At 41.4% G+C, this 14,651-nt stretch overlaps 1 protein-coding gene across 1 annotated transcript in view; it reads right to left on the reverse strand.

The window, feature by feature from the left end:
- The window catches only part of LOC109522260 (voltage-dependent calcium channel subunit alpha-2/delta-2-like), a 17,017-nt gene extending 4,302 nt beyond the window's left edge, over window positions 1–12,715 (reverse strand). The window contains exons 1-26 of the mRNA XM_019880650.1: window positions 10,553–12,715; window positions 8,420–8,536; window positions 8,156–8,215; window positions 7,321–7,365; window positions 6,789–6,924; window positions 6,584–6,715; window positions 6,441–6,498; window positions 6,319–6,369; window positions 5,557–5,656; window positions 5,312–5,473; window positions 5,016–5,126; window positions 4,847–4,925; window positions 4,708–4,757; window positions 4,465–4,554; window positions 3,677–3,742; window positions 3,271–3,345; window positions 3,105–3,179; window positions 2,907–2,978; window positions 2,636–2,707; window positions 1,103–1,164; window positions 932–1,008; window positions 795–855; window positions 624–721; window positions 450–540; window positions 320–382; window positions 127–230 (exon numbers count right to left, since the gene is read on the reverse strand). Of these exons, the coding sequence (XP_019736209.1) occupies window positions 127–230; window positions 320–382; window positions 450–540; window positions 624–721; window positions 795–855; window positions 932–1,008; window positions 1,103–1,164; window positions 2,636–2,707; window positions 2,907–2,978; window positions 3,105–3,179; window positions 3,271–3,345; window positions 3,677–3,742; window positions 4,465–4,554; window positions 4,708–4,757; window positions 4,847–4,925; window positions 5,016–5,126; window positions 5,312–5,473; window positions 5,557–5,656; window positions 6,319–6,369; window positions 6,441–6,498; window positions 6,584–6,715; window positions 6,789–6,924; window positions 7,321–7,365; window positions 8,156–8,215; window positions 8,420–8,536; window positions 10,553–10,648 (2,203 nt within the window). The 5' untranslated portion in view covers window positions 10,649–12,715. The remainder of the gene's footprint in view (window positions 1–126; window positions 231–319; window positions 383–449; window positions 541–623; window positions 722–794; window positions 856–931; window positions 1,009–1,102; window positions 1,165–2,635; window positions 2,708–2,906; window positions 2,979–3,104; window positions 3,180–3,270; window positions 3,346–3,676; window positions 3,743–4,464; window positions 4,555–4,707; window positions 4,758–4,846; window positions 4,926–5,015; window positions 5,127–5,311; window positions 5,474–5,556; window positions 5,657–6,318; window positions 6,370–6,440; window positions 6,499–6,583; window positions 6,716–6,788; window positions 6,925–7,320; window positions 7,366–8,155; window positions 8,216–8,419; window positions 8,537–10,552) is intronic.
- Between the last annotated feature and the right edge of the window lie 1,936 nt (window positions 12,716–14,651).

Raw genomic sequence — 14,651 nt, forward strand, 5'->3', positions numbered from 1 at the left:
ATATATGCCCGCATAAATCATTATGTTATTTTGTCCATTAGGGGGCAGTAGACAAAAAGGGAACCACATCAATTGTCTCAAAATTTTCTTTCAAACTATATTAAAAGAATCTATAAATGCTCTTACAGTCTCTAGGTGGAGCTCGGAACATGTATCCTTTGTTGTCAAGGCTCCTTCGGTAGTAGTTTGAATTGAAAGGCTCGGCGTCCTCATCCCATAACTCAGCAGCTCTTCATACACAAAAAGGAAACGTTCATTTATTTCAACAGTGTGATATTTTTGGGGGGTTATTATTCTAGAGTTTATCAGTTGAACTCACAAGTTGGGGAACACTCGCGTTATGCCTCCGTCAGTGGATGCAAAAACAGCCAGGAAGCCGTACCTGTCGCACAGCATGTCATTTTACACAACAAGACGTGGGTCACTCACCCTGTTTGCCATGCACTCACGAATTGAGATCCTTGTTCTTCCACACGCGTGAGGCTAGCTGCCCGATAATCCTAGAGTCCAGGATCAGGTTGTGTATGAGCTTTTGGTCACCTACAATTTGAAGCAAAAACATTTTTAACATCTATGTCCCTTTAACAGTGACGAATGTTCCTGCGACAAAATGTGCAACGTACACTCCTCTGATCCGGGAGAAATTTCCAGCATGAGGGAGAGAAAGTTCTGCAAAAACTGCGTGTTGTTGTCCGAAAGCTGCAGACGCTTGCAGTATTCCCTGGGTGGAGGGCAGAAGATGTTAACATCCTTTATTGAAGACGAAAAACAAAAAAAGAGAATGAAAATGTCACCTTGGGGCAAGAAAGACATGTCCTGAAGATTCAAAGGAGCTCGGCAGTAATGACTGCATGTCTGAACGCCACAAACGGTGTTACTTTTTATTTCTTTGCATTAAAACTCCTTTCATGAGTTGCCTTTGGGTACTTACACTGAAGTTGAAGCATCACGTCACTGAGGTCTGCCTGGATGTAGTACTCGTTGTAAGGAGGTAGTACCAGCCCCAGACTGCAGGTGGTGTGGATGAGGAGACACACACAGGGGTGAAATGGAATTGTTATCATTTGAAGGTTATAACATAATATACGTTAAACAAGCTCACCTGTAATCTGTACCATTGACAGGGGTCCAGGTATAACCTCTGTACACCTCATCAATGTATTGCTACAATAAAAGCACATGCATGTCATTGCCATTCACTGTACGGGAAATGTATGGAAATATGCGTGAAGGGTGGAGGAGTTGTCAATGCGGTCATCTGATCTGAGTCAACAGTTTAGAGTCTTCAGTGGAACTTAGATGCATGCTTTTAGAACATGGGAGTGAGTACTGGAGGAAATCTAAAGGAGGGGAAAGCATGCAAATTCAACACAGGAAGACTGGAGCCAAGTTTCGAACCCAAAGCCCTAAGAAATCTGGAACCACTGTGCTGCCCAGGTTTTACGGTGCTGCCTTGAGACAAGAGTCATCTTTGGTGCTATTTGTTTGTTTTTTTTTTTTGCTTTGACTTGTGAGAGTACACTTGGAATATTAGGGCTGTATGGTGGCAGCAAATGTAGCTCAAGACACTTTAAAATAAGCAGCAGTTTGGCAAATTGTCCCAAATTCATTGGAGAGAGACTTGAAGATGTTGAATGCCACTCCAGCATTAAGTTTACAGTCAACTTTAAACCCTTGAAGATATGTACTGACCACAAACAGTGCAGCAACAACACTTGGAAAGACCTAACAGTACTCAAAGTCACATCTTCTTTATCCTCTGCTTGGAACAACTTGTATTAGTGTCGTACTGAAAAGTTGAGATGTCTCAATGAAGAGTTATTATGAATCCCACTTGAGTTTTTGAGGCAGGATTCACCCTGCTGCAATTTGACTGCCTGATGCATCCAAAAAAAAAAAACACCTCAGTGAACAACCGATTCATCTGTCTTATACTGCCCCCCGATGGCCATGGTGGACACACCAGAAGGGGCAGCAGCGGGACTCATTATTTCATATTCTCTTTCATTATGAAATTACTGTATATTTTCATAAAGTACAATATTATGAGTGCTCCTTAAAATACACACGACAACATTTGTTGTTATTTATCAGGGGAGGGCTGGGATGGATGAATAGCATTTCATTTCATTTCAGAGTGAAAATGACTTCACATGAGTAGTTGGAGTTACTGTACGAGCGAAGTGACAGAACGAATTAAATTTGTATCTCAAGGCACCACTGTATTAACCAACAATAATAATTACAACAATTCAGTGAAGCTGGGTGTTAAAAAGTTTAGTAAATGTTATCAGTTTCTATCATGTACTGTACTGTTTTTCCGTCTTCTGTGGCTCAACATTGGGCGGACCTTCATGACCTGAGCAGGTTCAATAAAGGAGGTGATGGAGTACCACATTATATGCATTCTGAGAGGTGTCCCTAATAATCTGTCCATCTTCTGCAGCAAAATAAAGCAATCAGAAGCATATTTTTAAATTCAGTCCAAATGGAGAACTTCAACTACGCTACAACTTGTGTATTAGCTGCCGTTAGATTGTGCATGTCTACCTACTGAAGTGTGCGACGGGTGTATAATTCTAAGAACCTGCTATTTTTAGACACAGCTTCACAGGTTTTTTTTTTTTTTACTTGCCTCGTCAACAGACTTGATAAGAGTTTTGATCTGCATATCACCTGGCCGTCCGTCAATCATCTGCCGTCGGATCTACGGCACAAAAATATATATATATTTTTTTTTGCAAACACAATCATGCAGCAAAAGCATGGTGGTCGGCCTCTCATAAAGTGCTCTGAATATTTGGGTGGTTTTGAAGCATGCTGCTCACTGGCGCGGTAACAACTTAAAACATGAGTCGAATGAGGGCAAGGAACATGGAAGGCTTTTTGTCGCATTAAGTGTTCACCTCCTCTTTATTGCTGTCCTCCACTTCTGCATCCAAGAAGTCCAGTGTCACGGGTTCTGGGACATGCACCAGCTAAGAGATGTAAAAATAGCATCTTAAAGAACTGTAGAATATTCAGTTGTGTGGCTGCAAAGCCTTTCTCATCTTGCTCAATGCAGTATAGATATTAAAAAAAAAAAAACATTTCCTCTACATTACCTTGGGCAGCAGATTGGGATGAAGCAGAAGATATCCATTCGGGTCAATTGCAAATATGTAACCATTGGCGCCGAGCTGATGAGAAAACAAGAACATGATGTCCACTGGAAGGAGGACTAAAAAATAAGTAAAATTATAAAATGAGATTGAAATAAACTGGTCATACACTGTACTGTGGTGTCAGGCGCTTGATCTCATCGAGATGCACGTCGACTCCCATGACGCCTAAAATCAGCTGGTTCTGAAAGTGCACATTAGATCAATCCCACTGTATTTGTCGTAATGGCACAAAATTTCACATTAAAAAAGATACAACCGATTTCCTCTTTGTAGTATTATAAATCAGTGCTGCATGGTCAGTCTTTATGTGAGTCTCTGTGATATGCTATGTACTGTAAAAAACAAAACTTGTATTTTTGTAGGGCGAAAACAGTCATTTAGATTGGAACAAGTGTAAAATATAAATTATGAACAATTATGGCAACAATGTTAGTTAACACAACAAAGTTTGTTGACAGTGTGCGTGTGAATATAAAACGATTGAATATGTCACATAGTTACAATTTTATTACCTGTAGTTTTCCATCCATGGTGAGATTGAACACAGGCAAAGTCCCAGTTACGACCATCCCAAGCCCCTGCAAAGGCCATAAGACAAAGGCCCACAAAGTATTTAATGCGGGAGGAAACTGGAGTACCCGCAGAAAACCCACGAAAGCACGTAGAGAACATGCAAACTCCACACAGGAAAGCCAGAGCCAGAATCAAACCCTGCACCTCTGCACTGCGAGGCCAACATGCGTAGCAGGTTAATGGAACACTCCAAATTGTCCCTAAATGTGAGTGTGAGTTTGAGCGCAGATGGTTGTTTGTGTGCGCTGCGAGTGGCTGGCAACCAGTTCAGGGTATACCCCGCCGACTGCCTGAAGACAGCTGGGATAGGCTTCAGCATGCCCCTTGACCCTTGTGAGGATGAGCGGATCAGAAAATGGATGGATGGATGAATAGATCTAATGAGATCCAAATAAAGTTCTGTATCAAAGATCTGTGCCTAAACTGCCTTGTTTAGTTACAGTGTAACATTATTCGATGAAAAACTCACCTATTTGCTGTTTTGTGCTCATGCTTAAGCCATTTTTAATATAAAAATATTGCTTCTGTGTCATCTTGAGGTCAAATAACTATGTTGAATTGAGGGGAGGAGTTTCATTCGTCAGACCATAGCCTTTTTCTAATAGAAAACTCTTTCACGCCATCTTTTGGCATCTAGAGGCAATCGCAACCTTTTTGAGATTGAATCTCCTTTGCAGGTGTACCTAATACAGACGTCAGTGAGTCATGAAAATATTCACTCACTCACCAAAGCATCCTGGTACACATTAGTCCACTGGACCTGCTTGGCCTCGTCGCCTGCAAGAACCATGGGACGTCCCAACACATCCAGGTACTCCTGAAAGAGCACAACAATTATTTTTCAGGCGAGTGGCTGCAGCTTTGGAACACACACACACACACACACACACACAAACACGAGTCGTAGATGTAGATGTGTGTGCGGTGTATGAGCGTCACAAGGTGGAGGGGGCACGTCGAGGGGACCCACCTGCGTGTTAATCCTTATGGCACAGAGGGAACGAATCTCAAAATAGTAACCTGGTGACAGAGCAAGGAATGCCGTGTACAAGAGATGCTGAGGACACTCTCATTTAAGTCAACATCAAAAACAAAAGAGTGATGCTCACCTTTATTTGTGCATGCGATCCACTGTAAGGGCGTGACGTCGTAGTTGTGCTGGCCCACTGAAAAGGTGAAAACTCGAACCTTGAGGTGAACAAAACGTGTTTCCATTTAGATGTTTCGCCCCCAACAAATTGCAGCGTGCCGGAGAAACAATGATGAGAAGCAGCCGACCGTTTTGTTGGGCCAGTTGTACTGCATGAAGACATCCTGAGCTCGGTCCTCACCTCCATCGGTGAAAAGCATGATGATTTTATTGCAGTTGGCCCGTGGCACGTTTGTTTTCTGAAGGAAAATTGAAGCACAAAAAAAATATTGAAAACCAACTACTTTGAAGACACAAAGTAAACACAGGAATCCTTTTTTTTTTTTTTGTTTGTGCTTTTGATACGAGTTAAAAAAAAACTAAACATCTGAGATCTGTATGTGACTATGCAAGAAAATGACAGATGGTAAAGAGTATCACTTGCATTGAGCAGCTGATTGAAGGCAAAATGAAATCCAGACTTGTAGTCCGTAGTGCCTTTGGCCTGCATCTGCTGCACTGCCTCTTTAAAGATTTTCTTGTTGCGCACGTTGGCCTGGACCAGATGTTTGAAACAAGGAACCACTGCCTCTGCCTTCTCACTGAACTACAGCAACAACAGCACGGTTAACAGAAATGGTCAAAAGATGAGACAGCCTGGAATGAGGACGATAATGAACAGGCACCAACCCGCGCCACGTTGACGTAGTCATCATCGGACAAAGTGTCCAGCATCTCCATCACAGACGCCTTGATCAGCTTAAGTGTGAGTCCACTGACACTGCCGCTCCTGGAGTAGAAAAACCCGACGGCTTATCACGTGACTTAATACAGACTCAGAGTACCGGGTAAAGAAAATCAGAAGCAAGATAGAATGAGTGAACAATGAACATAAAACAAAAAGAAGTACAGCACTTTGCCTTAAAGTCCACAAGATAATTGGTGTCGCAAAATGGGAAACTGCATAGACGGGCGAACCAATATAGCATCTTATGGCAAGGTTATAAGGCAGACAGAAAATTTAACAATACTGAAGTCACAGGCTTATATTATTTATCCTCTGCGGAAGAACGACTCCTGTTACTGCAACTCACTGAGTCACTCATCGTAGTTGTAAAACTCTTCTTCGTTGGTGTGTGCGTGACTGGATTGTACTTCCCGCCGGTAGCCAAGTCGCACACAGCAGAAGAAGCCGCCATGAATTAATCATGACGCACTGAACTGTTTCATGACTTACATTCAGTGTATTTGTTATAACTCTGTTTTTTTGTAAATTATGGTTTTACATTTTCCTCATCACAGAAATTGTTGTTTTTTTTTTTGGGTGGGGGGGATGGATTAATGGCATTTCCATTGATTTCATTGGGGAAAGATGATTTGGATACCAGCATGGTGAACAAATTGAACATGTATCTCAAGGTAAGAGTTTTTAGAAGAATATGCATAACTTACACATCAACAAGAATGACCATGTCTTTGGGGGAGGAAGCACCTTGAATGTACCTGTGGCGGAAGAGAAGAAAGTATAAACCTCCACACTGGGCTGAATGTATGTAATGCCCGAGTTGATTTACCAGGGTCTCCTCCTGACATCATACAGGTCGATTTTATCTGGGGCTTTCCATGGACTGGCTGCAAAGAAAAAAAAACACGAAAGCTTGAATTACTGGCTGCATTTCACACGTGACATGACGGCAGGTGACTGTTAAAAATCTACCCGGGTAGTAGCGTGTCACCCCCGTGGCGCTGCCAAACGCTTGCCACAGTAGTGACGGATCCTCCCGACTGTTCTCCATGAAGACTTTCTCCAGCGCCTGCGTCCAGTTGAGCTCATTGAGAATGACCGGAGCTGATGGGAGAGACGCACTTTGGAATACAACGGCTAGGTAACACGTAACTTACAGGATGTGAACTCCACTTGCCTCCTTTATAAATGTCTGTGGGAATCTGAACAGCCGTGTAGGAGTAGTTGACATTGTTTTTGAAGTTGGGGTCGTACACAAACTCCAATTTGATATGGGAAGGATTATCCACTTCACTCTCCCCATCCATGGAATACTGTGATAAAAAAAACAAACAAACAAACAAAAACAACAACAAATATATATTAAAAGCCACATAATGGACAATAACTATGTCTAATGTTCAAACTATGCAGTGGCTTACACTTTTTGAATTATGTCCAGTTCAGTTGTATTTAACTTTAAAATTCAATACCTTTGGACGTAACCTATTAGACTGTTCATTAAAAAAAAATACTGGTGATTTTTATTGCTTTCTTGGGAATTTAATTTAGAGGGGGAATTTGACCCAAAATCATTTTGTCAGTATGACAAGACAAATAGCACAAGATTTAAATGATCTCTGAAAAGAAAAAAAAATCGCAATCATCCCCGGTCCCATCTTGTGCCTCTAATTTGACAAATCACACACATTTTATTCACAGTTACTCACATGATCCAGCTCTGCCTTAGAGTCATAATAGGCCATGTCCAGCTCCTGGGAATACACATGGAGGGCACTTTGAACAATTATATATAAATATAAAACAAACTCGCTTATCGCTACATTTAAATAAACAGACAAAGATAAATCATTGTGAGCAGTGACAAAAGACTTTAGAACAAAATATTTCAAGTCAAAGAGTGTTTGCTGCTTATTGCCACACATGAATCAGGCTCGGGCAGAACGTAACCATCTGTTCGTGTCATTTTTTTCCCCCAAGCCCTAACATCCTTCAGAATAAGCATGGCATCTTCTCAGAGGCGGATATGTTTCTATTTTCGCACCACATTTTTGAGCTCTGAAGATTTTTTTGGTTGTTGTTGTTCTGAGCCTTTTAGCGGCAGCAGTGCCTCAAACATCCGAGAGTGTCAGTCATAGATAAAAGATACTGAACATGAATAGATTCTGCAAAAATGATCTGCGTATGTCGAAGGTTCGGGAATGAAATAATCACAAGCAATGGGAGCCAATATGGTTAAGAATAATTTCACGTCAAGTAAGCAAGTTCTGTTGTTGTCTTTTTTACTTCTGATTCAATGTTTCACAACTTTCATTGTGCTAAGACACATAATACCGGTATATACCGGTCATGATACATCTTGGAGAGCTAAGTATGTATAAGTAGTATGTGTAAGTATAATGTTTTTCGACGGTACTTGCTTGTCCAAGTGTTTGACAACAAGTGGGCTAGTTTATGGAAAACGATATATTGTGGCTTTAGATTGAAACTAAATATACCGTACATGCAATATATACAATACTGTAGAGAGTGCATGAAATTGACCTTGATGCCATCTTGCCAGGGATGCTCTTGCTGGAGCCGTTCAGCCTCACTGGCGAGCCTCTGTTGGAAACACACAGAAATGAGGATGAAGCAGGACCAATCTCCAATCGAGAAGTAGGATTAACCTGTTCAGGGACAGCTCAACTCCAGTGGACAGCTGATCATGTTATCGGGTTGCATGAAAGGGTTAAATGTGAAGTTCCTCAAAAAAAAAAAAAAAAAAAGAACAAAACTCAATGAGCACGAGTCAAAAAGCAAACTTACTTCGAGAGCTTTGCGCTTCTTCGCCAGAAGTTTCTCGATATCGGAAGCCACCTTCTCCACGATTTTTCGAGGTTGATTCTTCCCCAAATTAAAGTGTCTCCTTTCTTCATTGTATATCTACGGCGCATTTGCACGGGAGAAGTTTAGAGCAACGCCGGCACATAGTAGACTCTATTATTCATAAATACATCATGTTTAATATTGAAGCTTGAGGATTTACATCACAAAGCCTCTTTATATTTTAAATTCAGTAGGCACAGGGGAAAGTTGCTTTTTTTCACATCGTCTCTTCACACGCATTCTGTCAGGCAGTTGTCATGGGGGAATCACATTCCTGCAGATTCTATTTCAAATCCTTACTTGGACATTATGTTCAACCATGTAACTCTGCTAACTTGGTATTTATAACAGCGTGATTATAAAAAGGGAATGTTCAGACTTACATGGCGTGTGTTAGAAAAGTATCGCAAAGGCACATTTGTTAATATTTTCCATCAGAGCCGTTGACATGAAAATACTATGTGTGCATTTTAGATTATATATTAGCAATTAAATCTTACCAGCAGTAGTAACATTGTTTGTAATATTTGAGGTCAAGCTCATTTGTTGCACAGCCTAATTTCCCCAGTGTGGGACAAATAAAGGTTATCTTATCTTATCCCATCTATTCCTGTTGCATACAAAACAGAAGTGGTGCAATTCGTGCCATTTCAACCGTAGCTACGATATGGCCACTGAGGAAAACAAGTTTGCCACCGCTGGTCTAAGGCCTCGTTTGTCATCGGCTGCATTATGGAAAGCAGGAATTTTGCACAGCAATTATTTTGTTTCGTAAACCTCTTTCTCATCATTGTCTGCAGCAGCCTGAGAACGAAGGAATTAATGCGGTTGGAATGACCATGTGCAGCTTGCATCCAGGCTTTGGTGCAGGCTGCAGGCTGACCATCTGCTCGCTGTGACACAAACAGAGAGGACATGTGCCCACGCTCCCACACATCTTCCCCGAGCACGCCTCACTTGCCCCCACTCACATGATCTGTGCTCCACGTTGCCAGGACGGCAGCCTCTTCCAGCCCGGCCGACACCAACGTTTAATCGAAATATAATCATGATTTCATATGGATTTCGAAAGCAAATACGGGCTTAGTCGTGCAAGGAGATGGACCTCTACATAAGACGAGCAATCAGTGGGGATCAAGGATTAGATCAGCGTCTATTTTGCTTTTTCTTGAGCGTTTTTTTTTCTTCATTCCGACGCCTGCCGTATTCCATAAGAAGCAGCGAGGGAACAGAGGGAACATATGAAATGGTAATCAGGCTGAATTTGAGCCTGATACTCCCCTTGCGATCAAAGTCAGCAAAACCCAGATTACAGTATTTTCTCCAAAACAGGGGTGGGCAAAATATGGCCAATATTGTTGCTGTTGTATTTTTAATTCATTTATTTTATACAATAATTATGTACAATATTACATGTGCAATTATGTTTATTTGATAAAATAATTGGTTAATAAATAATAATTTCATCATCTAAAAATAAGAATAATAAAGAGCATGGATTACTTTATAAAATGAAAGACATGGTAAATAAAATAAAATAAAATAAAGTAAATAAATCTAACTTTTTTTTTCCATACAAAATTTCACTCACACACACACACACACACACACACACACACACACACACACACACACACACACACACACACACACTAATTACAACCAAAAATGCGAAATGCTCGACAGTATAACGTTTTTCAATGAAACGTTTTACGAAATGTGATTGGATTATGACACAGTATTTGTCATGTAGGCCCTTTCTTCCCCTTTCCTTTGGTGGAATGTTGATGCAAAATTGATCAAATATTGCATTTTTAAAACAGAAGATGGCTTTTAAGCTTTTGCAACGGATGTTTGTCTGTTCAAGCAAAATGCAATGTTATTATACGAACAAACATTTATTGCTCTGCCCAGAACATCTGAAGGAAAGGGAATAAAAGAAGTTGCTGTCATGCGATATGCACCTGTGATCTGCACTTATTTTGCACACGGCTTACTGCGCGTCTTGCGGACTTAATGTATCCTGAATGAGTAAGTGCTGAATATAAAAAGAAAACAGAGTATGAGACTCACCCCTTTCAACTGCTGAGCTCCACTGATGTGCTGAAAGACTCTGTCAATCTCCTGCTCGATGCGCCTCGCCCAGTGCATTATCCTGCAGATAAACATCACAGCCTGACTGCAGCGCACAGAGAATTTCCGCTCGATGCTTAGAACTCAGTTACCTGCGCGTGCACCAAAGAGTTTGCTTTTGTATGCTACAATTGCCTTGCGCATTGCTCGTAATACAGAATGAAAGTCTTAGGCCACCATTACATTTGTTGTTTTAGCAATGCCGGAACGATCATTGAGCGTAGAATGCACACATATGGAAAATGTTGGAGTTGGTCCCCAAGTTCACATGTGCTTTCGCCGTGTCGAGATTCGAGCATGCGGTTAGCATGTCAAACTCAAAAGAAATGAAAGGGGCTGCATTTACTGGTGTATGATTGAAAAGGGAAGTGTTCTCTCTCACAGCGGCGCAGCCCACCCCACTGACAGAACCGCCGGGCCGCCCTCGTCTGCAAAATGACCATCGGGTCGTACCTTACCGACGGTGAAATATGTAGTCCAGTATTGCATGGAGTCATCAAGTAGTTAAGAAACTGCGGTAGTGTTTCTAATTAAAATGGTGTCTTGCAGATTTGTACAGGACATTCTGGAGTATTATATTAGCTTACTATCATTTTAGTTGCTGCTCATAATCACATTTCAAGCAGTTTGGCTGAACATGCTTGTGATGCTTTTCCTCAATGAACTTGAAAAAGTAGCTTTTTCATTTCTATTGTTACGACCAGTACAAACTCATCCCCCAGTAAGAGTGGACATCTGCTCGTTTTTCACATTTGTCTTCTTGTCACTCCTTTTGGTTTCAAAATACCATTTTTGCAGGAGCTGCGTGTTTTGATCACAACGATGATTACTTCAGTAGTGGCTGTGAGAGAACAACCAGTCTTCTGTATGTGATAATGGAGGGCTGCCAACACAAACACTATTTAAAAAAAGAGACGTTTATGTAAGGCATTATTTAACAAATGAGCATCCAAGGGCATCAGTACCTCTAAAATTAGACAAGCTTATCAAAATATCTCTTCACTTGAATGTCAACATAAAAATATATAAACCCCGGAAAGTGTCAGGAAGTTTTTGAAATCCAACTGCGGGTGCTTCTCATCATAAAATATAATTCATTCACCAGAGAAAAAAAACGGTCGGTCAGCCTGCCATTTCTGTCTGATTGCTTATTTTTAGAATATAGTAAAAAGGAAGAAAAGAGTAAAGGAAATCACTGCAGCAATGACAGCTGTTTCAACACAAATTGGTCTGAAGTTGTCACACCGTTTGCTACAACGGCAAATGTTCTTGAAATTGCTTGATGGCAGCACGAAACTTATTTTCCAATTACCAAGTGGGAAAAAAATATGGCACAACAGTGCTGTCACCAAGAACTGGATGTACCTTTAAAATTAATGAAAAGATGAGACGAAAGCTGGTCAGGGAGGCTGCCAAGAGGCGGACAGCAACACTGAAGGACCTGCAGGGATTTTTTTCTTTTTTTCTGGCTGGTATTAGCTGTTTAGTACACGTCAGAAAAAAAAAATCAAAATGGCCCCGGCAAATATGTCATCTGTTATATTTTGCAAAGTAGCTAGAACAGTTTGAACAGTGTCGTGTGGTCCACCGTTTGTTGGGACACTGCTCATGCTCAAAGGTTAAGAAGTGGAGAGATAATGAATGACCCCATTCAATAGGGAGGCGGGTGTCACAAAAAGAGTGACTAATGTTCATATAATCATGAATAAATAAAAGACGAGTTACTGTTCAGTGCAGCTGCTTCAGCGTTAATGAGGAATAAATGATGACGTGCAGAGTTGGCAGTCGATTGCCAGATATTGATGAACTAATCACTGCCTAATGATACATTATTTAAGTAAAGCTTTGCTCTGGTGTAAATCGTTATTGTCTACCGCATCCTCTTCGATTCTACTCTGTAACAAATAAAGGTCCCTTTCTGTCCCTTTGGGTGGTGTAATTTTTCACTTTGGCTAATTATTGGACTCCAGTGCAACGATTTGTACTTCTTCCAGTTTTTCCAATGTGCATGTGTGGCTCCAAGCTGTAAATGTGTCATGCTACAAGAGAAGAATCAGTCATTATAAACCTAACACAGCAATAGAGAACGGTTGTTGAGGTTTGTATGAGTCACGCAAAAAAAATACACAAAGACCCTGGAAAGTGGATACATTATACATGTTTGAAGACAATATCTGAAAATCATGTGCAAAGTGTGCAAGAGTGGCCGCTTTAGAGTGCCTCGTTGTCCGCCCCCAGTGCATACACATCACGCAGAGAAAAGCAGAATAGCAAGCACAGGGGATTTTATTTATTTATACTTCACAGCCAGCATGTTGACTGCTTTGGACTGGGGTGGCTGCTTTAGAGTGCCTAATTGTGGGCCCCAAGTGCACCCATGTCAAGCAGAGAAAGAAAGAATAATAAATAGGTTGGGGGAGTAAATTAAAAGGTCAGACTTGACAGCCAGTGTTTGGACTGGGGCTTTGGGCTGGCATGGCTACTCTAGAGTGCCTCATGGTCGACCACAAGTGCATACTGGTCACACAGAGTCGCAGGGAGTTGATGGAGCCTATCTCAGCTGACTTTGGGCGGAAGGCAGACCACACCCTGAACGGGTCGCCAGTCATTCAACATACGAACATTCACACCCACATTCACGCAGTCACTGAGTGGGAACTGATCCCACACTGCCCGCACATAAGTCCAGCGTGCTTTAAAAAAATCAATGGAAAAAATTTAATATGTTGAGTGAAATCACTATTTCAACTCCTTTTTCCCCATTTTTATCCGTTGCCCAAAAATGCCTACTCCACAAAAAAAATAATAAAATACACGTTTAAAAACTACAAACATGTCTGAGACAATCTATCTGTCGGAACAGAAGGTGGATTTCACAAGGAGCACTAATCCTTAATTCTGTCGTATCCATTCTTAATTGGAAATGGATGCTGTTCTTTTGCGTGACCACTGCTTCATCGAGCTTACAAGCAAGGAGAGATCAGGGCTACGGGGCCCTGGAAGCTATTTCCAAGCACTCAGCACAAATTTCATTGCTTGTGAAGAAGGGGAGGAACAAGAAATGCGTCTATTTGAAATCATTCAATTGATCATGAAATCAACACACTCACACACCGAGGGCTCCGAAGCTAGAATTACAAACATGCCGCTGCTCTCCGACTGCGAGAGGTCAGGAGATGAGTAGACCATCTGGCTTTTCTCCCTCAGAAGAGCCTGATTGCAGACTGCTTGAGGGTGGGGAGCGGGTGGGGGCATTAATGCTAAAGTTGAGGGCCAGCTGTGCTGGACCAGCGAGAGGTAAAAGGTTACAAGTTCAAAGCACTGGATCGACGCGATGAGCAAAACAAAATACTCACGCTTGAGTCGCCCTGCTTACGTCCTCTCGGAACACATATTTTCCAAGGTCGCAGTTAAGGCCTTTTCAATTACTTTTAAAAGCCATTGTCATGCTTTTGCAGCACCTTGCAGCACCGGGATGTAGTCTGTCTTTTGCCTGAAGCTGCAGCTCCTGGGGACGATGAACTGCATACGTGGTATCGAAAATGAATGTGTGCATGAATTGTAACCCTTCAAAGGGCATTTTACCCATGAATGATCTGTAATCAATATTATCGACCCAGTAACACTCTTAAACCTGCTGTGTCAAAAGTAACCCAAATTGGGTGTGATAGCTAACCTGGAGTTTGGTCCGAAAAGGATTGAACCAAGGCAGGGTTATCGATAGCCATAACATTGATTATTTGATACATATACAAATACAAATTTTACTAACAACACCTATTAAAGGGGAAGTCAACCCAAAGATTGTCTTTACTTTGTTGGAAAATAGAGCTTCTAGAGAGTCTAAACACGCCATTCTGATTAACATTGTGCTTGTGGAATATGATTTAAGCAAGAAAATCCAGCCATTTTCTGAAGCTGAGCCATGATTTGTTGTTACCCGAGCCTTGAGCAACCGTGATGTCATTTTCAGTCGACAGCAAGTGGCTGAATGGCTGCCCTTTGAGATGGTTAAAAATGGGTGGATTTTGCTGCTTTT

The sequence above is a fragment of the Hippocampus comes genome, unplaced genomic scaffold, assembly GCF_001891065.2.
Source record: "Hippocampus comes isolate QL1 unplaced genomic scaffold, H_comes_QL1_v1.1 scaffold68, whole genome shotgun sequence".
In the NCBI taxonomy this organism is placed as follows: Eukaryota; Metazoa; Chordata; class Actinopteri; order Syngnathiformes; family Syngnathidae; genus Hippocampus; species Hippocampus comes.